At 42.1% G+C, this 24,228-nt stretch overlaps 1 protein-coding gene across 1 annotated transcript in view; it reads left to right on the top strand.

Annotated features, from left to right (window-relative positions):
• Positions 1–24,228, top strand: part of maml3 (mastermind-like transcriptional coactivator 3) — a 101,867-nt gene that overhangs the window by 36,956 nt on the left and 40,683 nt on the right. Inside the window, exons 2-3 of the mRNA XM_088373023.1 lie at positions 16,017–16,754; positions 21,685–22,641. Coding sequence (XP_088229149.1) covers positions 16,017–16,754; positions 21,685–22,641 — 1,695 coding nt within the window. The remainder of the gene's footprint in view (positions 1–16,016; positions 16,755–21,684; positions 22,642–24,228) is intronic.

Here is a 24,228-nt window from a genome sequence, read left to right as displayed (position 1 = left end):
GCACACACTGTTTTAAAAAAAAACGTATGCGTGCAGATAAAGCTTGAGCTTCTGTGTTAAGTGGACACGCAATGTCACTGCTGCTGCGGAACCCCCCCCCCACACACACAAAAAAAAAACATATGTTGAGCACATACTGTAGATTTGTGTTTGCGTGCGCTGTGCAGACGTGTGTGTATGAATGTGCGCAAGCTTGTGTGGCTACATTAGCAGATGTGTTTGGCTGGAAGTCATTTATATGGTAATGATGTCATTTACCTCTGAAATGCTTCTCCTTCAATCGTGCCAAATACAGCCACACTATCCACACTTGCAAAGCGATGAGTGTGTGTTGATTTTGACAGAATGGTGATTGGATTAGGCATCTGTACGTATAAATATCTCAATAAAATGTATGTATGTTTCTGACTTTGTGTGCAAGTGAAGTGTTATTAACTAACCTTCTTATTAGGAATTGGACAAATTGCGGAGATATTGTGATGCGTACAGTCGCCTACATTACATCTCCAGAGATCCCAAGTGGTCCGATTTGAAAGAAACCTCGAAGATGAAAGCAGTAATAATTTTACTACCTATGTCGCAATAGAGAGAAACTGTCCTAATTCTCAGACATAGAGGTCTACAATACCAAAACCATTTGGTATTGCTAGGTGTCAGTGCTGCATTTGATCATAATATACTGCACGACAGACTAGAACAGTGGGTGGGACTTACTGGCACTGTATTCAATTAGTTTACCTGCAAGAACAAGACTACTTTGTTTCAATTGGCACTCACACGTGGGGTTCCACAAGGGTCCATCCTTAGACCACTACAATTGAATATCTTTCTGCTGCCTCTTGCTCAGATTATGAGACATCACAAAATCTCTTATCATACTTTTGCAGATGACACACAACTTTACATTTCATCGTCATTATATAACTATCGTCTCTTACTTTCATCAAGTAAGTGTATTCATCAAATCAATGAGTGCATGCACCAGAATTTTCTTCAGATCAATCGAGAGATTTTCTTTTTTTTGCCCCCAAAATGAAAAGGCAAAGATCAGCGCTCACCTTAACTCTGTCATTGAACGTGACTAATCAATCCAGAAAACTTGGTGTAATTATCGACTCAAACCTGAATTTTAACACCCACTTAAAAGTTATTACTAAATTTGCCTAACAAACACAGCTCGATTTAAGGGTTTTCTGTTTCAATACGACACAGAAAAATGTTTTTATCTTCAGTAGATTATATTATTGTAATGGCATCCTTGCTGGTCTTAATAATAAAAAATAAAAAAAATCAGGTAGCTGCAGCTGATCCAAAATGATGCCGCCAGAGTCCTTACAAACACCAGGAAAACGTTTCATACCATGGGAAAGGTCTTATGGGACATTTTGGAATCGATGTTAATTTAGTGGACAAGCACCAAAAGGAGCTTTCACCCTAATTAGGAGACGATCACCAATCCATCCACCTTTGTCTGTGTATCCTTGAGTGTTTTTATTGTCTGTACGTGTGTTTGTATCTCAGGCCGACAGCCTCTTCGGTGGTATCCTGTGATCCCTAAATAACTATACAAGGCTGTTTCTTGGGTGATAACTATCATTAACATGCTGATTACAGGTCTGAGAATCTTGGAATAACACATACACACCAGGGCAGTGGATCAATACTTGCATGCTGGGGTAATAACGGGTATGTATGCTCTACGCAGAAGACACAGGGCACCCTAGTGTAGGTCAGCGTGGATAGAGGCAGAGGAAAAAGTTGCTTTTTAAGGGGTGTTTATATTTAAGTATGTACTGTAGTAGTAGAAATGGTCCAGTCAGTATTTGATGAACACATCCAAATGACCTTTCTAGGTAATCCTACTGGGACCTTTGTTATCTGGGAAATGTATGTTGGAATGTAGCGGGGAACTGTTATGTGATCATCTGAGGAGATTCCTGTTAATGCCAGTTATGATGTATGTAACTGCTGCCTCTGTAGAATAAACGGTAGTTGCCATGTTTTACAAACACTTCAATTTACACAGTCATGTGGATTGACTAACTATTGTGTATCTTCGACGTACAGAATTTCATTAGATCTTTGAAACACCAATTTGAGGTCACGGGACTGAAATGAATCTATTGAGGCCAATTGGACAGGTAAACACATTTTCACAAATTTCTTTTTAATCAGAAATGCAAGTAAAGGTTTCTGAAATTATTTTTTGTATAACAATAATAATAATAATAATCATACACATGTAATATAATTAGTGGCATCTATTAAAATATGATTCAGCAAAGGGTGGATTTTTTTTCTGATGTCCTAGCTATAAATTACAATGCATGATAAAATTGTAACTGCACAAGCTTTAATAGGTCAAATTTGAAAACAAAATGTGAAAAAGTATCTCGAAAACTTGATGTGCTAGAAAGTAGTCAAAACATTTTTCAAATCAGAGTCTCATAAAGCCAACTCTGATTTAAATTTGCTGTTGACCGGTGTTAAAGAATAGCATATGTTTTGATTAATCGATTGTAAAGCTTGATAGTTGTGTCAAATTGATTACTGGTTAATGGTATCTAGAAACAAATGACGCAAAATGGCAGAACTTACTTTGCTGAAACCAGCAGCCGTACTGTCATTTCAGTCACAAGTCGTTTGTGGCCTGAAGATTTTTTTCTCAATTACTATTATTACATTCATAGTTATTATATAGTTATTCATGTGCCTCGAGGGGAAATTCAACTCCCTCTTCAATATATCCTTTATGTTGCACAGCACATACATAACCACATCACACGGATTCAGGCATGCAAGGAGTGATTGGGATAAAAGAGGCATCATTTGAGCTGGAGTAGTGGGCATGATGGCACCTCAACAAAAGCCAGAAGCTGATGAACTTGTGGATTGACATAACAATCCACTAAACTTCTAATCCTGAATGGTTACCCTCATTCTTCACATTATAGCAGTAGGCCGATACTATAGATCCATGTCAGACAAAAGCCTGCCTGCTCATTGCTTTCAAAATCATCATTATAACTTTTCACTGCAAAAGAGTTGACGGTGAGTCTGCCAACACCCCCCCCCCCCCCATAGGTGATGCAACCCAATGCTTTGTAATGTGGTTTTGTGTATACTTTAGACTAGTTGACACTTGCCTTCGTCTCCAAAACAGATCAACTGTATACTTGGGTGGACTTTGTTCTTTGCCGCTTTGAACTGTATGTTTTAGCTGTGTAAACAAATCCACACATATTCAAAGAAAAGCACAGTGGCAAGGTGGCCGGACACGGTTACTGGATGGCCTTGTTTTATTTCCAGATAAATGAAGAGAGATTTTTGTTTGTTTGTATTTGAGTTTTTCAATCGAGTTGGTTGTGTCATCAGGTGACTTAAGCCAAGCTGGGATGACAAATTTGCTTGGATATCACCAGACGTTTCAAATTCAGGTCCAAAAAGTAGAGCTGTCCTTCAGCCGCAGGTATTTCTAATCAACCGGCAAGTGAACGAGCTAGCTGGTGGGTTTACTTACCAGCTCGGCTGATTGCTGTTGAGAAGTTCAAGGGACAGGAGGAAGAATAATGAGATGGGTGTCGTGATTCCCGTTTTAAGGAATGTGATCTCGTGTGGCCATCGATCTGCGTGACTAAATCTTGAGCATAAGATCACGCATAGTCACATTCAACTCAATTCAACTTTATTTCTATAGCAGCACTCGTCTTCATTCAACTAGTCTTCAGATCAGAACACACTTATTCACACTGGCGTGTGTGTGTGTGTGCACCCTGGGAGAATCTGGTGTTCCTGCCAAGTAGACCCCCCTACCCCCCATCCGTTACCATAGCAGCATCCCTCCCTCGCTGTTTCTCTTGTTCTCCTCCTCACCCTGCTCAGGGGCAACAGTGCAAAGAGGGAAGAACTGGTGGAAAAAGAGCGAGGCTGTAGAGCGTCTAGAAAGCAGTGTGTGTGTGTGTGTGTGCGTGTGTGCGTGTGCGTGTGTGTGTCTGTGTGTGTGCGTGTGTGCGTGTGTGTGTGTGTGTGTGTGTGTGTGTGTGTGTGTATGTGTGTGTGTGTGTACTGTTCTGCCCTCACAACAGGCCTCGGCAGAGGCAGACACCAGCTGGGTTTCATGTAGCCAATCGTATGCTTGCCTTATGCGGCACTTTGGTGGATTCAGCCAATCAGTGAAACCAGCATGAACTGCGCACACGCACACACACGCACACGTACACTCACAGCTGTAGAGCTCTTCCTGTTGATCATATGGTCATGAAGCCAAAGTTGCCCCTTCACTCTTTCTTCCTCTTTCCGTTTGTATTGAGCTTGAATAACACATTTCTTGAAACGGACAGTAACTGTCTAACAAAATCACCAGAAGGCCCAGGAGAACTGCTACGTCACCATTCAGAATATTTGAACATTAATTATGTGGGAACCTGGAGTCCTTATACTGATTTGATTTCCCTTTACTAGCACATTGCAGTTACACGTGGGCACTTGGGCTCAAGTTGGCCAATTCTAAGGAGAGTTCACATTAAATACATTTGCGACCCTAGTGAGGGATGGATAGGATAGTAGGAAATACAGTTTACACAATTATTTTATATTAGTGGAGACAGACAAGATGTTTGTTAAAAGTGAGTAAATACAAACTATGAGTATTAGATTAATCTAATTAGTTAGAGGCTTTGTAATTGATTAATCTGGTAAAAGGGTTAGGGTTATGATGGCATATGCAGGTGTTCTCTTTTTTTACTATTTCTGTGTGAGCTACTGGAACCAGAATTCCATGAGGGAACAGTCCAAAGGGATGAATAAAATTGAGTCTAAGTTTAAGTTTTGATCATATGATGATATTTGGCCAGAATAACGTAAACTTAAAACATAGTGAACGACAAAAGCAAACAGACACGTGCATTAAAGCACAGACATCAAAATTGTTACCTCGGGGCTGATGTAGTAAATTGCATTTTGATACAAAACAGAAGAAAAACAAATGGAAATTATGCCTGACAAAAATTGAACAGACCAAAAGTTATAATGGCATATTAGGGCAGATTTTTCAGAACAGTATTACAAGTGAATTTGTGAGTTTTTATGAGTAATAAATAAATAATGACTTTCTTGAATCTTTTTAAAACAAATCCTGACTTTCTCATTTCTTAACCAATTTTCACGAGGTTTACTTTTGTGTCGAAATCAAAGCATGCAGTATACAGACTATTTAAAAATGAGGGGGACAAAAAATCTATAAAAAGTTCCCACTTTCGTAGTTGTTAATGGTCACAGTTTTCAACATAATGTGCAGGTATCTTGTCTTGGGTTTCATGCCATCCACTCGTATGGAATGCGCTGACACTTTGGCCCCACTAACTGAGGATCGCCGTCGGCATGCAGATCAAAGGGGCATGCTGCCTTTTCTTATTCTTCATATCTTTGGTATCAGAGGGCTGATGTGAGTCGGTGGTTTGTAATTTTCACAAAACCATGATTTTATCAAGGCTTCTATCGGGTAGTTTCTTAAATGAAATGTTTCTCTCATCACTCCTAGCAATGCGTCTTTATCCAATTCCTCCATTTTGGTGGCTGTTTGCAGAGCTCTGATGCATGCACCAATGTAATCGGTGTACCAGGAAATTGTGCATTGACAAAGGTTCTGCTTTGTTTGGAATGCGATTGAAATGCATTAATGTTTCGATGTATCATTTTTTGTAATTAATTTTTAATAATGAATTCGTGAAAGTCCCCTGCAACACACATCCCCTTTAACACATTACACAATTTGGAGCGTAAAATTAGAAAAGATTCCTGTTAAACAGTTTTCAGCTTTCCCTTAAAGCACTTTTTGCCAGTGGTGGTTAATGAAAGGAATCTTTGTGAAATGAGAAGCACTTGATATGATTTTTTTCTTTTTCATATCTTCAAATCAAAAAATGGGCTTGGTTTGTTGCTATGAAATGTTCTCGGAAAGAGTGCTGTTGAAATAACTGATGGAGATAATGGTCATCCTGAGTTATCTAATCCCAAGTAACAAACCATAATATGTTCATGAGAAACCAAAAGTAATGACTAAATAATGACCATGTTAGCATTGTACTTCGTTGGCTAATTCATTCAGTCTGTCTGTTTTTCCATCGTTTGATCTTGTAGTAATGAAGTAATCACCCTTTATAATTATATTTGTAATGAGCCCAGTGAACAATCAGTTGCTTATATCAAAATACCCCAAGGATCAAGAATTGTTGAAAACTTGATGCACCATATTTCTTGTCTCATTGAAATTAGCCCTCCCTCAAATAAGTGAGTCCCCTCCGCCCATCGCGTCCATATAATGCTGGGCCAATGGCAAGTCTGGCTAGTCTGGCAAGCCACACCCTCTACTTAATTGTGTCTCAAGAGCACACTATTCACCGGGGCTCTGCCTTGGTTCAAAACCAACCATTCAATCAGTCCTTTACTTGCTTTGAAGTGTGCAACATCACTCTTGTGCGGCGGAAGTCAAAAAATGGCGCACAGGAGAGATGATAGTTTGTTTTAATCATCCAGCATTAAATCAGTTTTAAATAACCAGAAACATGAAAACAAGTTATTAAAACCTCAGCACCCGACGGGACTGGAAGCATTTATTTCAAAATATGTCGATTATTTTCTGCGAGGTCACATCAGCTCTTCGCTGATTGGTTCCTTCGAAGTGTCTGTTTGCTCAGGTTTTCCCGGCCTCAGAAATGCGCTTGATGCGATTCCCCACCAGACCCAATCGCTGCTAGTACAGGGTTGAGTCTGGCTTGCCAGGCTAGTGTCTGGAATTAATGACTATGACAACCAGCAAAGACTTTGCAGGTTGTCCCGTCCGTCATCATTGTGTATGCGTAATAGTGATCTGGATCTCCTTGGCAAATGTATGTGTAACAGTAAGCTGGATCCCGCCGATGGTTTGGTCGTCTCCTCTTCCGCATTGCTCAGCTGGCTGAATTCCGTCCTCTTGCACTTTGGCAGGCTGTTTGATTCTGCAAAAGCAGTTGCCCGTGTGCAAAAAATAAATCTATTAACTGAATGTCTGTAAAGACAAAAAAAAAAATTTCCACTCATGGAGGCAGAAGTTCTTGGTGTGTGCAGTATGTTTTTTGGAACGTTCACATGACAAAGAGAAACATAGCGTTTTGTTAATTTTATACGTGGCGGTAAAGAAGGTTAACAACGGTGATGCATCGAGCATACCTGCATCGCTTTTGCGTGGACATGATGTAGGCAAGTCACTTAGATTTTATTGAATGAATGAATAATTTATTTTCTTCATGACTTCCTATGGAGAAATGTATTACTGAAATACATACAAAATGGAGGTCAACCATTATCCTGGAAAAGAGTGTGTTCTGTCTCACAAGTTCCACTCTGTTTTTGTTTTTTTTATTCCAGGTGCCCATTCATGTGGTACCTTTTCTTGAAAAGGCGCTAATTGTTGGCAATTGTACAGATTGTCAATTCAATTGATTGTGATCATTTTTATTTGAATGTGCTGCTGGTTAGCATCAGCAGAATCTCCACAAGCGTGTGAGTTAAAAAACATCTGCTGTCAGATGTCTCATTTACTTTCACATGAACAAATTGTGTTTTTAGCACTGCCCCCGTTCCTGTACATTCTCTGTAGCAGCTGGTTCAGCCCGTGCTGTTGAGTTAAGGAGGCGGGTGGAAGAAGGGATGGGGAGAGAAGAAAGTAAGTGATGGGAAAAAAAGAGAGAGAAGATCTGTTGATTTACCAAAAGCCTCGTCCAGTCTTCCCTCCCACCCGTCCTTCTTTCTCCTCATCTCTGTTCCTTACTGTATTCCAACCCCTCCCTCCTTCCCCAACACCCCCACCCTCTCTTGACTTGATGGTCCAGCTCCAGAAACAGGAAGAAGCCGCAGCTCTATAAATAGAGAACTGCTCAGCCAAGAACCACACACATACACAAACACTATTTCCCCTCTGTCTTTCCTCATTTTCCTTCTCTCCGTCTTCCAGCTGCTGCGTTTCTACTTACTCTCCTTACTCTCCTTATCCTTTGACTTGCACATTAGAAGACATTAACATAACCATCAATGTCACGGTGCTTCTTTAAAATTTTCAATTTCTAGCTCATCGTTGTTTTTTCGGTGTGGGGTTGTAGATGGGTGGTGGAGAAAAGAGAGGGTTAAAACAGTGATGTTGTTCTTTTGCCACCATGTCTGTGCGTCGGGTCAGTAGTTTTCTCACTCTTTGCTCACGCTCACATAAACTCACATAAATGAACTGACTGGATTAGAAAGGACAATAGTGTGTTGTTTTGATACTTAACCCCAATTTGTGTAGGTGCCGTTCATCTGCTTTTTTTTTTTATCCAACAACAGGGTTTTCATGCAATTGTTGTTTGTAAAACACCCTCTTCATTGCCTCCTCTATAGTTCAGTATTCAAGGATCGTCTTAACCCATAGCACAAATAAGATCAGACAACATTTTAAATGACAAGGACTTCCATTTGAATTGTGTCAAAATCAAAATGGAATGCGTTCATTTAAAGGGACTTTAACTTTGTAGTTATTGTACCTACATTTTGGGTCTCTGGAGATGCTGTCCATCAATTGTGTGGGTCAATCAATCAATCAATCAATCAATCAATCAATCAATCAATCAATCAAAACTAATCAAAAGCAGGTAAAACTTTTGTTGTGTGCCTATTTCTGAAAGTGTCTCTGAGCTCTTTAATCTGACCACACCTCAAGTTTTTTGGGCCATTCCTGACTACACCTAAACACTATTGCCAGCCTCTGCTTACCAACACCTTCTGGAATTTTGGCCAACTTTTTGGTGCGGGGTCCTGGAGGCTATTTGAACTTGGCGATGTGTGAAGATCCGTGACAATAATTGACAATGCCTAACTAGCGCCGTATTGATGACGCTGTGCCTATACAAGAGAGAATGCAATCAACTCTTTAGGGGACACTCACTTTGCAGGGAGCACATTGTTAGACTTTAACTAGTGGTGGGTTTGCACAAGCGTGATTCTGGAATGCTGCGTGCTCTGGAGCGAGTCTCAGAATCCCCAGAAGTCTCCATCAAAGGGTTCCTGGATTTGTTGCTTGTCACTTTTTGGAAAAGTAGTCACTACAGAGGTGAGAACCACCACCACCCCAAACTGACAAGTTTCAACCAGAGTGTAACAAGTGGTTAAGTGTGCAGCAATTCTGTATCACATTTTGATAGAAGAATGGATTTTTTATTAAAAGGGTTACTTCACCAATGTAGCAATTTTCAGCAGTAAAACGTTAATATTTGGTCTATAATAAATTTAATAGCCATTCTTTTTCATCTACAGTTAACACCTTTAAAAACACATTTTTCCATTTGGTGTCAACTGAAAAGGACATCACGTGCTCAGTGATCAGGTAACAACTAATTACGGCTCATGTGACGTTTGCAAGCTGAGCCGTATTTGGTTGTTACCTAAACCCTGAGTATACTTGGACAATATATTAACTTTTTACTGCTGAAAAGTGCAAAATTAGTAAAGTTTTAGGTAGATGTGGATTGTTTTGACATATGCAAACATTTTAATCAGGAATGTGTACAGTACAGCAGGCATTTTGTCACTCACTCACTCACTCACTCACTCACTCACTCACTCACTCACTCACTCACTCACTCACTCACTCACTCACTCACTCACTCACTCACTCACTCACTCACTCACTCACTCACTCACTCACTCACGATCAGATTGCAGCCAAAATTTTCTTTTGTTTCTACTTTCCTCTTGTCACTTTCCTCTTGTTTTCTGTCCTTTTCTCCCACTTGCTTTGTTTTTGTCTTCAGGCCATACTTTACCGTCCAGTTTACTGATGATTGCGTTCTGAGGAACCATCTAGTAATACATTGCGAATAGTCTGCGAATAAGGGCACCCAAAAATATAATATGAAATACTTGAAGGTGCTTCACCACTTTGTCACATCCAACCCTTGGTCTTCCCTTACAAATTCAGCCCCCTTCTTTTGGACTGAGCACCACTCTTACAGCTCTCACATAGCACAGAGATTCACCACACCAAGTTCCTCTTCAAAAGTGTTGCCAAGAAGCCGCTTGATAGCACTCCTGAGTGGATAGAATTGGATCACTCCTTTAATGTTCATGTGGTTTTGATGAGAAAAAGATAGATGGAAGAAGATATTTCATACAACCGATTACTCAAACTGCCAGTTTGAATTTCATGGGTCATGGTTCCATCTTTAAAGAAATGTTTTATTGTCTGTTGAGGGCTAAGAAATTGCACACCAAATGTATGCGGCATGTCTTATATGCTCAATTTAGTGCCTAGTTTATGTCAAATTTTACGTGACTTGTAGCTGATAGCAATCTGCTACATGCACCGCATACACGGCTCTACCACAATAATTGTAGTGCAACTGGTGATGAGTGTGCTGCCTTCACAAATGAAAGTACAAATGATGCTTTTTCGGTCTTGGGCTCCACAAAATAGCCTACAACTTCTATATCGTAGTAAAAGTTTTTCCTTCTGACAATGACCAGCTTCATAATGTCAAGGTCTTTCAGTCGCAATCAAGGCAAGGCACGAGTTTCGGTGGCTTGCTCAAGGACACTTCAACAGGATGGATGTTTGTTGATGTGTATTTGTACCGCTGTCCTTGTGCGGAAGGACAGCTTCTTTAAAATCCTCCCTTTTTATCATCCTCGTTTCACCCACAACCCTGCCCAACTCTTTCTTTTGAGTATTTTTTTTCCGGTTCTTTTCGTATGGATGTTTTTATTTGTTACAAATGAATTTCCTCACTAGCCCGACTCATCATCCAAATGGCATTTCTGGCACATGTCGACAGATTTGCCAGTGGTGCATTTTTCATTGGCCAATTCTTTTTTATACTACATGACAACTAATTCCAAAATGGCTCAGACATATTGTGCCCCAAGCTACCATGCTTACTAATATGAGCTCCAGTTTAAAGTTGGATTTGAACATTGACTGAGGTATAACAAGATGCCCGGATCTCTCCTCTAACATGTGTACGTGTACCACACAAATCGGAATTTGTAGATAGTATTGGGGTCGCAGACGTGCGGGAGTCTACGCCAGCAGTCATCGGGCAGTAGGTGCTCCTGAACTGGTTGCCGGCCAATCACAGGGCACACAGAGACGAGCAACCATCCGTACTCCCATTCACACCTACGGGCAATTTGGAGTGGTCAATCGGCCTACCAAGCATGATTTTTGGGATGTGGGAGGAAACCAGAGTGCCTGGAGAAAACCTACGCAGGCATGGGGAGAACATGCAAACTCCACACAGGGAGGGCCGGAGGTGGAATCAAACCCACACCCTCCAAACTGCGAGGTGGACATGCTAAGTGCTAACCAGTGCTCCACCGTGCTGCGGTATCAAATATTTCTTGTACAAAATTCACTGCTAGCAAGCTGTGGGTATGTGATTTTGTTTGCATATGTGCCTGTGTGTTTGCATTTACGTGTTCACCTGTTGGTTCAAGCCCTGGCTCCTTCACAGACTTAGTTAAAGTGTCCTTGACCAAGATCCTGACCCTCTAATTACTCATTATATGGCAATTAGCATCAAGCGTGGCTACCCTGCCTCTGTGTGTGTGTGACATATTGTAAAATCCCCAACTTTTTATCGAATAACATAAAATAGAATGGAGACTTTTAAGCGATCATATTTTATAGGTTTTACAGTGAACCTTCGCTATTCCCTTCGGAAAAGGAATGAGCTCTGCCATGAACACCGAAAATCGGCGAATAACTGATGCCTCAAACACCCTCCATCCTAGATTAGTTCGTAATGGCTAAGATTGTGAACATCGTTGAGGTTGGGGATGTAGATCAACCGGTAAATTAAAGCGTCAGTCGAGAGTCCACAACACTGCAGAAATTGTTCTAATCTTCTTGTCAACACGCCACCTCATTCTTTCCCTGCTTGTAACCAGGACCCAAAGATACTTAACTGCTCTTCCTGGGGCAGGATCTCTCCCAACCTGGAGCAGGCACTCCACCCTTTTATGCCTGAAGACCTTGACCTCATACTTGGAGCTAGTGACTCTTATCCCAGCCATTTCATACCTGGCAATGAATTGCTCCAAGCGAGTTGCAGATCATGTTTTGATGAAGGTAACAGAACCATATCATCTGCAGAAATCCGAGACGTAATAGCCCATCAAACTGGACATCTTCGATATCCTCGGCTGCGTGAGGTAGTCAGAGGAACACACGCATTATCTCTTCAGGCTGTGCCCCATGGGTGGAAGGCCAGACACAGGGTGCTTGCCATCAAGCCTTTTCTGCGGGCCTGTCTCCAGAGGGGGGCCCCTGGTGACCTGTGTCCTGACAAAGGAAATTGTTTTCCAAAGCCATTCTATTTCATGGGTTGGGGTTTCTCACCTAGAATCTGTTTGCCATGGGTGCTGTGGGGGTACAACCCTAGACAACTTGCCCCCTAGAATCATTAGGGCACCCCTCAACACCACCACCACCACCATGATAAAGTGACAGCTCAGGGCACAGAGTATAAATCCAGGTTAAGTATCTCAATATCACTTCATCACTTCTATGCTGGACTATGTGGACTGTGTTCATGTTGATATTTATCAATATTTGGGGGCCTATACAGGGAAAAGTCTCAACCCTTAGGAATCAACAGGGAGCAAGACTCACACTGTGATGTCATCACAGCCAACCACCCACATAGACAGGCAAGACAGAAAGGAGGAAGTAGTAAAGCAGAATTCATGCTCAGAAGCTGAAGCCTGAGGTGAACGATGAGGTCAGACGCAGGCAGGCTTCACAATGGCAGAGCAGTCCAAGGAATCATTCTGGAGAATTTTGCATGGAAGTGTGAAGAACAATCCGGCAATGAGAAACTGCACAGAAGAAGCTCAAATAGTACCTCCATTGCTGGTCTGGAGCACCTGTATGCTGTAATGAGGTGGGAGTGGCTGGCTGGCATAGTGAAGCAGTGGTGGGGTGAGTGGAAAGACACTGGGATAGCAAACAGACAAAAAACGGAGCACTACTGTGACAGGAGTATTTTCTTCCAAGACACTCATTTAGTTTCAGGATTTATTTGCTTTTTTTTGTATGGATTAATTGAAGCCACTCATAGCACATGGTAATCATGTACCAGTCCACGAATCGTCAAAATCCATGTATAATTGACACCTATTATAAATGCGTCCTTCTTATTACTTACACCACTGTTTGAGCATTTACCTCAAAAAGCAAGGATTGCACCCCTACCAAAAAAATTCAGAATTTGAGTATGCAGGTTGATTACACATTTTAATTCTTTAGTACACTGTCTTGATAGTGAAGAGTGAGGTCTTGGTGTGAAATAAAATGGTAAATGACATGTTTTATAAATATTACACCAGAAGAATTCAATAATTACAGTGTGGCAAGAAGGAGCAAGTCTAAGGGAGTAGGGGAGATGGAGAGGTAGAAGGAAGAGCCGGGTGGCAAAAGGAGGAGGAGGAAGTAGGATGTAGCACACAAAGGCAGCAGAGCAGAAGCAGCAGTTGCTATAACAACAGCACCTTACTGGTTCCATCTCTGTGTTTCCTCTCTCAGTCTCTGATCACCCTCTCAGCGTCTGCTCCCTGCTGTCATTTGGCTCACTGTTCCTTTCTCCCCTGCCCTCTCTCTTCACTCATCTTTGTGTTCTTATAACATGTCCACTTGAAGGAAGAAGACCACCATCCTGAGAAATAAATCCCTTCTTCCTTGTGCATGTAAACCCTTTACATACACTTTTGTCTGTTTTTGTCATTCTCTCTTTGGCAGCAAGTAAAAGAGTCACCAGGTGATTATGTCAAAGGAACAGAGACAGAGGAGGGACACTGCTACTTTTTCTCTCGACTGCCATTTGTGTCTTAAATCCTCCTGTCGTTTCATTTTGCCTTTATTTGTCAGATCTAACCAAGTATCCAGCTTGGTTAAACGACTTCTAATGCCTTGATTAGTTTGTCTTTTCTTCACTTGTTGCTCACGTGTTTGCTCATTCCTCTCCACCCAGGTCTTTTTCATGCTATTTACTGTCGAGTGAATAGTTATGAGAATGAAAATGAATTTTAGCTTCATTTGCTGTTCAAGAGATGCGTATTACTGTCAATTATGGATATAATTAGAAAACAACATGGTTGAACTTAGATAGTCGAACTACCGACTACGGCACATTAATCCATCCATCCATCCATCCATTTTCTGAACCGCTTAGTCCCCACGGGGGTCGCGGGCGTGCTGGAGCCTACCCCAGCCGTCATCGGGCAGTAGGCGGGGGACATCCTGAACCGGTTGCCAGCCAATCGCAGGGCACACAGAGACGGACAATCATCCGCACCCACACTCACACCTAGGGACAATTTGGAGTCTTCAATCGGCCTACCAAGCATGTTTTTGGAATGTGGGAGGAAACCGGAGTGCCCGGAGAAAACCCACGCGGGCCCGGGGAGAACATGCAAACTCCACACAGGGAGGGCCGGAGGTGGAATCGAACCCGCACCCTCCTAACTGTGAGGCGGACGTGCTACCCAGTGCGCCACCGAGCCGCCTGCACATTAATCCAATGTGTCTAAATCAATTTTTAAGCGACATTTTAATATAGTTGGTGTCATAAAGGTGTAACAATATAAATATAGTATAATGTTAAAAATAAAAAGGCACTTGTGAGGATAAGCAGTTAGGAAGATTAATGAGTCTCACACATTTCCCTTTTTTTCCATTTTGTCCCAAAGGTTTGGAAAAAAAAAAGTTCACTGCTTTGAGTCAGTTTACTTCACCTTAGTCCTCTTCATTTCTCAAATTCATGTTCTCTTTACACCCCATGTTGAGGTACTTTCTTTCTTTTAAACTGGCACTAAAAAGACAAAGAAAAAGCAAAACACTTCTAGAGGCATCCTTGCTTGAGTCGACCAATAAGAGCTGAACATCTCATGTGGGCTTGAATAATGACTAATTCAAATGAATTTAATATTTAATTAATTGATAATTGTATCCTGCTCCAAACAGGGTTCCACATTTAAAATGTGTACATTTCTTACACTCAAATTTGTGTGGGCAAAATAGCACGTCGATCGAAAAGTTCTAAGCAGAGCTGAAGTTCAGTACTCTTATTTATTTAGTTTTATTTTTTTCTTACTGGGTGCATATACAGAAACCCTGTGCGTCCTTGCTTACATTTTTCTGTGTGGGTGGGTGCCGTCCCTCACACCAGCGGAATAATTATGGCAGTTTTTATAGGTGGGCTTTGAAAATCAAGTCTGTTATTATCAACATCAGTCACAGGCATTTAAGGAAATCTTGGAACACACCCCTCACACGTCCATCGCTTCACGAACACCCAAACAACCATATTTGCTTGCAAAATCAAAGTCTGTGTGTTGGAGACTTCAATTATTTAAACCCATTGAGTGAAGGATTTTACACATGCTCACGCTTTGTTGGCTGTTCACTAGCAGATACGTTTACCTGAGATGTTCCTCTTACTACGACACGAGATCAAGCCTCACGTGCTTTTTTTAGTTTGCAATATAAATCCCTCTTGAATATATACATAGATAAGTCTAATACCATGGAAATAATTAGGCTGACTGTCAGCGGTGAAAGACCCACACAGCCCTCTTCACCGCCTCTTCAATCACAAGTTCTCTCTTGATGAAATAGAAAGAACTGAATGTGAGTGTGATAAATGACACTAAATGCAGGTAGTTTCAAATATCAGCTGTTGTATTAAAAACTAAAATCACAAATTTTGACAGGTGGGATAAGTGGTTCGCACAGCCGCCTTACAGTTTGACTTATTTTGGAAACATGCGTGTGTGATCTCTTTGTTTGCACATGCTAACATGGAGTTTGTCTGGTTACCCCTGTTTGCTCCTATTACAAAACAAAATACTTCTTAGCATAATTGAGGAATCCATAGATGTGAATGTGAGTGTGAATCCTTGGTGTAGGTGATTAGCTTTTCAAGTTACTTATCATTTTTTTCATGTTTTGCCAGCTCCAGGAGACGGTGAAAAGGAAACTGGACAGCGCAAGATCGCCCCTCAATGGAGACCAGAATGGCATCTGCGATGGTGGCAGCTACTCTCCGACTAGCAAGCGATTACGAAAGGAGGCCTCTGGTGGCTTAGACTCACTAACAGGTTTTCCGAACAATAATAACAACAACCTTCCACCAATTTCTCCACTGCACCACCAATTAGATATCAAGCCCTTACTTAGCGGTCCCAACACTTCCACTGGAAACAGCACAAACAGCAACGGTAATCATGTCGGGCGGCCAGCAGATGAGCTGGGGAAGAACGGTGGCAGTCATCTTTCAGACATGAAGATGAATGGCTCACTTGACTTGGAGGACAGCTTCAGCCTCCTCAAAGACCTGAAACAGGAACCGCTGGATGACGGAGGTGGAATAGAGTCTTCGGATCCCCAATCACTGTCTAATCAGAACAAGCTATTCTCTGACATTAACCTCAATGATCAAGAGTGGCAGGAGCTGATCGATGAGTTGGCCAACACAGTTCCGGAGGATGACATGCACGACCTCTTCAATGAAGACTTTGAAGACAAAAAAGAGGGCGATTTTAGTCGACCGGCAAACAATCAGACTCCAGGCCCACAGGAAGCAAGTGCGAATACGACAGCACCTGTAGGGGGCGCCGTGCCACCGACATCCCTTCCTCCCCCTGCTCAGCCTCCGCAGGGTGGTCCACAGGTGCCTACGGGCTCACCACAGGTCAGTACCACAAAGTTCAAGGGAAAGTGAATCCATCGTTATGTTTCCAAAATAGTAATTCAGTTCAGGTCAGTGTGACCTACCAGCCAACAGTGTTTTGTTTCTAAGCCGGTAACGGTTAGAATTGCGATTAACCACTTTGGGTTTGCACATCCATAAACGTGCATTTTGTGTGTTGTCGGAGGTTTATCTTCATTGAGATCAATTTAGCACGTGATGTTATTTGTTAAACCTGAAACAATTTGCACTGGAGGATAAGGGGTGGGGAGGATGGATGGATGGATGGATGGATGGATGGATGGATGGATGGATGGATGGATGGATGGATGGATGGATGGATGGATGGATGGATGGATGGATGGATGGATGGATGGATGGATGGATGGATGGATGGATGGATGGATGGATGGATGGATGGATGGATGGATGGATGGATGGATGGATGGATGATTTGGAGCAGATACGGAGGTAAAACCGGCACAAAGCGGTTTCACCATTGCACAGACAAAATGAGAGGCAGTAGGGAAAATGTTTCTGCTCAAGTAAACATTTTGGAACTGCCAACAGAAATTATCCCAACATAATGCAACTTCTGAGCTTCTAAGGACTGACTTGGAGCCAGTCACTAAATAGAGCTAGGCCATGCAAATAATGACAAACCTTCCAGTGGTGCGTTTCCATGCGTCTGGGTCATTTCAGAAGCTTGTGACAATCAAACGCTGAACATCAAAGTGGTCATATGAGCCCGCGTGCATTTCTTTACGCAGCCATGCTGGCAGGTTAGTCACGAAAACAGGCCAAGTATTAACAATAAAAAGGAGTGATAAAATCAGCATTTTTCAGCCAACATACTGTCCAAGTGAATTCACTTCAATGCAAAGGACAGTGTCTCAGCCTCACTCTCAAGTGAATGGGGAAGCAGGCGGAGCTGGTGTGCTCGCTCGTGACATCCCCACCGCAGGACAGCAACTCCTTACCAGGAGGAGCCGCCCATCCAAACACCAGTGCTACACTTTGGTTCTTCTTTTGGTAGACTGTAGAATGCCTGGCCCTTCTTTTGTCCCCTCTCATTGGGCCACTCTGTTGCTCAGCCTCTATGGGGTTTCCTCAAATTTTTTACATCAACGTCCAGATCTTTATTGGTGGTTGCCTGTCCCAGAGCATTTTTCTGGCCGGACTGTCCCAAATTCTGAATGCAATGTTATGCAGGATGAACACATATACATATATTCAATTGCCACACACTTGGGGTGAGTTAACCTCAAAACTGCGGGATTTTTACGCCTGTCCTCAAAAATGTTTGCCTCCTCCACTAGCACTTCCAATTCCGCCACTTCACACTTAATTTTGTGTTTGGGTTGCTTTCCCAAATGCTCTACAACGTGTGCACAATTATTAGGAATTTGTATTTTTGAGGACTAATTTTATGATTGAACAACTATAGTGACCGCAGTCAATCCAGAATGTTAATAAACTTCAATCTGATTATTTCATGAAGTAAAACTGAGGTTTTGCCTTTCTAAGGAGAAAATCTGTGCGTGCACAATTATTAGGCAACTGTTAATGTACAGAAGTATTATACAACTAAATGAAAAATGACAATGTTTCCACATCACTTGTTTATTTTCATCTGTTTAAGTGGGAATAATAATCAAACAACTCAAAATTTTGAAATTGACATTTAAAAAAAAAAAAGGAAAAAAAGAAAATCAGTGACCAATATAGCCACCCTTCTTTTCAATAACAGCCACAAGCCTTCCATTCATGGAGTCTGTCAGTTTCTTGATCTGATAACAATCAACTTTCCGTGCTGCAGCAACCACAGCCTCCCAGACACTGTTCAGAGAGGTGTACTCTCTTCCTCCACTGTAAATCTCCCGTTTGAGAAGGGCCCACAAGTTCTCAATAGGGTTTAGGTCAGGTGAAGAAGGGGGCCATGTCATCATTCTTTCATCTCTAAGGTCTTTGTTGGCTCGCCACGCAGTGGAGTACTTTGATGCATGCTCTGGAGCATTGTCCTGCATAAAAACCATAGTCTTCTTGAAAGATGCTGACTTTTTCCTGTACCACTGCTTGAAGAAAGTGTCTTCTAAAAACTGACAGTAGGTTTGGGAGTTGAGTTTGAGTCTATCTTCAATCTGAAAAGGTCCAACTAGCTCATCCTTAATAATACCAGCTCATACCAGTACTCCACCTCCACCTTGCTGGAGTCGGAGTCGAAGTGGAGCTCTGGGCCCCACACTGATCCAGCCACGGGCCCATCCATCTGGTCCGTCAAGAGTCACTCGTATCTCACCAGTCCATAAAACCTTTGAAAAGTCTGTCTTGAGATATTTCTTAGCCCAGTCTTGACGTTTCAACTTGTGTCTCTTGTTTAGTGGTGGTCGTGTTTCAGCTTTTCTTACCTTGGACATGTCTCTGAGCACAGAACACCTTGTATGTCTGGACACTCCAGGTAAGTTGCAGTTCTGGAATATGACAGCACTGGAGGATAACCGGTTCCTGGTGGCTTTACGTTTGATTCTTCTCAAATCTTTGACAGTTAATTTACGTCTTTTCTTCTCAACACGTTTATTGTGACCCTGTTGACTTTATGCACCAAAACGTTTGATGGGTCGGTGATCACCTCGCAATATCTTGGCCATTTCAAGAGTACTGCATTCCTTTGAGAGACTTTTCACAATTTTTGACTTTTCAGAATCAGTTAAATCTGTTTTTTGGCCCATGTTGCCTAAAGAAAAGACGCTGCCTGATAATTATGCACACCTTGATATAGGGTGTTGACCTCCTTAGGCTGCACCCTCCCTCGTTACACAAATACACTTCACTTGATATGCTTAAAACCAATACGCCTTCAAGTTCAAACAACCTGAAATTGGAAAATACGCATAAAAATGATAATATGGTCAAAATGCTCACTTGCCCAATAATGGTGCACACGGTGTATGGTGACCAACGCCCTCTTTTAAAAGCAGGATACAAGCTGTTGGGATGTTTTGTGTGCAAAACCATCACCAAGAAATAGGGGTGGGTAAAAAAAACTCGATTCATCAGTGCATTGCAATACTTCTTGCAATTCAAACTCGAGGGAGCAATTTCCCCCCACAATTCAATATTGATTCACCCAATCCTCTGAATCGTCAGTCAAATGATATTGAATCGAATGACTGTGTTCATACGCAAGAACTTCCAACCAACCATACAGTGTTGCGGAAAAACCATGGTTTAACAACATTGTCAAAACATTGGAACCAAAATACCCAATACCAAAATGAAAACACGTCAGAAGTTGCAGAAGCTGTACGCATTCGACAGAGTGCATCTTACATTTGACAGTTGGACTTCCAGAATGACCCCTACATAATTGTCACTTTTCATTTCAATGAGTAAAGAAATCTTAAGTTTACATGCACGTACCTTTTTCCATTACAGAGCTGTCTCTGTTTTTTTGTTTTACTTTTGTACTTTGTGTACAGACACAAGTTGTACAAATTCTTTTCAACCTTTATTTAATCGACTACACTAAAAAGCAAGATATATATATATATGTAATGCTCAAACTATGACTTAATTTTTTTTTCGGGGGGGGGGGAATTCAGGGACTGAGCCAAGACGATACGTTTGTCGTATCTACAAATGCAAGTTAAAACTCAACTATGCAAAGCAAAAGCCAAATATCAACAACATACAGAAACACTGCCGATTTCTCAGGGCCCTCTCATCTGAGACGGACTGATGCAAACTGAAAAATGATGTCGTGGTCTGATGTAGTGATGCACTAAGTACGGGGCCCAGTTCTATGCCATGAATTTCACCGGACAAAAATGACATGATACCATAATTTCCAACTAGCGGTACTTTAGGAAAAAATGCAGTCAAAGCGCTCCAACATATAACGGCGCTGTAGCGTAGTGTCAGCTGTCCAAGTTGCACAGAAAGCAGAAGTAACAGCAGCACCTAAAGGTGCTAAAGACCACCCAAAAAAAAAAAAAAGATTTTTATTTTATTTATTTTGGTGGGGAGTTAATAAACATGTTTCTTCTACTACAGTGGACCCCTAAATACCGATGGCTCTGCGCTATTTCATTTTTTTTTCTTTGTCTTGAGTTAGCAAATCTTTGTTTTTTGTGGAAAATGTTGTTGATGATGTTGAAAATGAGGTTTCGCAATGTTTTCTTCTAGAATATTTTTAGTAAAGGGAAAATATCCCCCAATTCATTTCAAAGGCACAACCTGGGCTTTACGGCATTTAAATTGTAAGTTGTAATACCAGCATCAATCACTAGATGGCAGACATGGCAGGGCTGTCCATCCGTTTTCCGACTGAGAACCATGGTTTCAGATTTGTTGGTGCTGATTTGTGTGGTATTTGTCCTTTTGAAAAAGCACAAATGAAAATGTTTGTTTTCTATGGTTGAATGACTGGCACATAGACTGAAACATATTAATGGCATTTACCATTAATTTCAATAGGGAAAGATGATTTGAGAAAAGAGAATGTTTGGGTTACAAGCGTAAACACGAAACAAATTAAACTCATATCTTACATCGCCACTGTGACGGTTACATGTTTTGTAAAAAGGAGCTTTTAAGATAGTACCCCTGCTAAAGACACCCCACACCGTTATGGAATGGTTAATAAGTTATTTGGTGCCAATGGAACATTTGACAATGGAGATTACAGTAATTAATACGTGCAGCAATATAAATTCCCACGTGTTTTACTGGATGATTGATTTTACATACAGGGAAGGTGCAAAAGTAGATATGCAAGAGTAGCACCTCAACAAAATATGCTTGATGATTCTACTTTTTTATAATTGTATACTGTACCTACTTTTGTGTATTCTGACCTACATTTAGAGCTACATCAACATCAATATGACATCAACATGGCATCGCTGTTATTTTTTTTGTGAATTCTTCTCAGGTTCGACCATCATCATCAGGCCCGCAGTTTGCGACCACTGCCAACGGAACACCTCCTCAGCAACCTTTGCAGCAGTCGCCTGCCGTTGCGATGGCGTCAGGGTCCCCATTACATAACTGCGTGGCTCGCTCTCCTCAGACTCCGACCCAGGCTCAGACGCAAGCGGTTTCACGGCCTGGCAATGGCTACATGATGAACCCTGGCCCAGGTGTTAGTCAAACAAGCACCGGACAAACAGGACCCGGGGTCGCTCCAGGTCAGCCAGTAGGACCAGTAACACCTGAACTTTCCCATGCAGAGCAACTAAAAGCAATGGCTGCCCAGCAGCGTGCTAAACTGTTGCAACAGAAGCAACAGCAGCAACAAGCAGCAAACTGGTCACCAGCAGGTCCACCAACCAGTCCCTACAATGCTGGACCCTTTAACCAAGATAAACCCAATAGCCCCATGATGTATCCACCGCAAGCCTTTAACACAGCGCAGGCCCCTCTAGTGGCTGGAATGGCCCCCAACAACGGGCCCAAAGCTCCTATGAACAACTACCTCCCTCACAATCACATGAGCTTGATGGGCCAGCAACAGCAGAACAGTATCGCCCAGAACACCCTGACCAAACAACAACAACAGCAGCAACAGCAGCAGCAGCAGCAACAACAGCAGCAGCAGCAAACAGCAGCCATTTTGTCATATAACAACACCAAGCCACTGAGTCACTTCAGCGGCAGTGGGGTTGATCACAGGATGACCCCACCCATGGGAGGCAGCAGCCAGGTCAAGAACCCTATGATGCCTCCTTACATGGCCGGTGGAGGCCAAGGCGCCGGGCCAGGACAAACCCAAGGGCCTATTCCGGGCCAAACAGCCCATCTGAGTGAGGAGCAGAAGAGAATGTTGCTGATGAAGCAGAAAGTGTTGAACCAGAACATCCCCTACAGCAACATGCAGCCTCATGGACAGGTAAGTTAATTGTTTAATGTTCTCCATGATCATTAGTGCTGGTGAGGAGTTGACATTGAATTACTGCCGGAGGCTTGTCAGCACTACGGCCACATTTCTTTCTTTGATCTGACCCTGGAATGAGAACAAGTAATCCTGTAGTTGCTCGTACGCTCGTGCTTAGTTGGTCCATGTGCAGGATGATGGCTGTCAACCAAAGGTTTATATAAACAATCGTTTCTTGACAAATACAGATGATGCTCTGGAGGTAAAGGTCATTTAAACAGGCAGACATCCAATTGTTTTAAAGACCTTCAGTGGTGAGGCCAGTGAAGGTAAAATGGCGGTAGTTACCCCAGCAACAAGCCAGGGCTGGGGAATAGGAAAATGGCCTGTCGAGAGCGTATTGATGCCTCTGCAACGCGACCACCACTGATAGCCCCCTTGCCTCCGCCCCGAAACACACAAACGCATGCACTTAAACACACACACATGCACACGCACAAACACACATACACTAACAGAAAGCCAAACAGCTCCTTCGCTCATACCCCCAATCTGTCACGGCTGACTGATGGCTGAGATTGGTCCACTAAGCCAAGCTTGCCGATGTCATTACCAAAAGCCCACCTCAGGCAGTTGGATTCCAGAGCCTGGTGACCAACATGACCATATTCAGAATGCTTCACTGGTTCAGCCAGATGTCAGGTGTCTTGAATAATCCATTGGGGAAGAAATACTGTGGGTAGACCTACCTTTTATTTTTATTTTTTTCCATTTTTTTTTTATCAAACTGCGACACCAGATAAAGGTCCAAGTGGTTCTTTTCATGGTGTGTTTAATGCTAATTATATCAGTGCTGTTGTATTGTGAATAGAATGTGCGTATGCATGCTCTTTCCTTCTTTGTGTTTCTTTCTTACACAAACACATCTTCTGTTACGTTCATGATATGACTAGTTAGTCACCCCTGTGCTGATCTCTGAGTCTCCTCCTCCTCATCGTCACCCACCCCACCCCCCTTACCCTCCTGCCAGAGACACTCAGCACCAATAAAAGAGCAGATTTATTAATATGGGGCCTTTGTGGCTGTTGCCTAGAGGGTTGTGTGTTTGCCTGCGTGCGAATGTGCCCATATGTGTTTGTGTGTGTTTCGTAGATTTCGATGGGTGGCGGAGAGGGGTTTGAGAGATTTATTTGAGTGAGCAGAGGAGAACTGGAGACTGCAAAAGCACGGGTAGAGAGAAATTTGCCGAGAAGCAAGCACAGGAAGCAAGAGATTTATTGTTTTGTGAATATAGTGAATATGAAAAAGGAGCAACCAGCTCTAAAGGGAAAAATAAGTGAGCAATGCAAAATGGAGCTTCGTGAATGCAAAATATTTCTATATTCTTCTTGCATCTTATGGGATTGTATTGGACTATATACTGTGGACAATATCGGCTGGTGTCCTTTTGCTTTAAATAAAATGAGGGCAAAATCGTAGATACTGTAGAGGCACTTACATGTAATTAGTACACTGGAGTCCAATAGTCCCACAAATTTCAATTACTTTATTTTACTTCTATACTATTCAGAGAATGTCTGCAGGTTCCTTATTAGTTAGAGC

Source organism: Syngnathus floridae, chromosome 4, assembly GCF_059516105.1.
Source record: "Syngnathus floridae isolate MCC-2025c chromosome 4, RoL_Sflo_1.0, whole genome shotgun sequence".
NCBI lineage: Eukaryota > Metazoa > Chordata > Actinopteri > Syngnathiformes > Syngnathidae > Syngnathus > Syngnathus floridae.
This window is presented reverse-complemented; position numbering and strand designations above follow the sequence as displayed.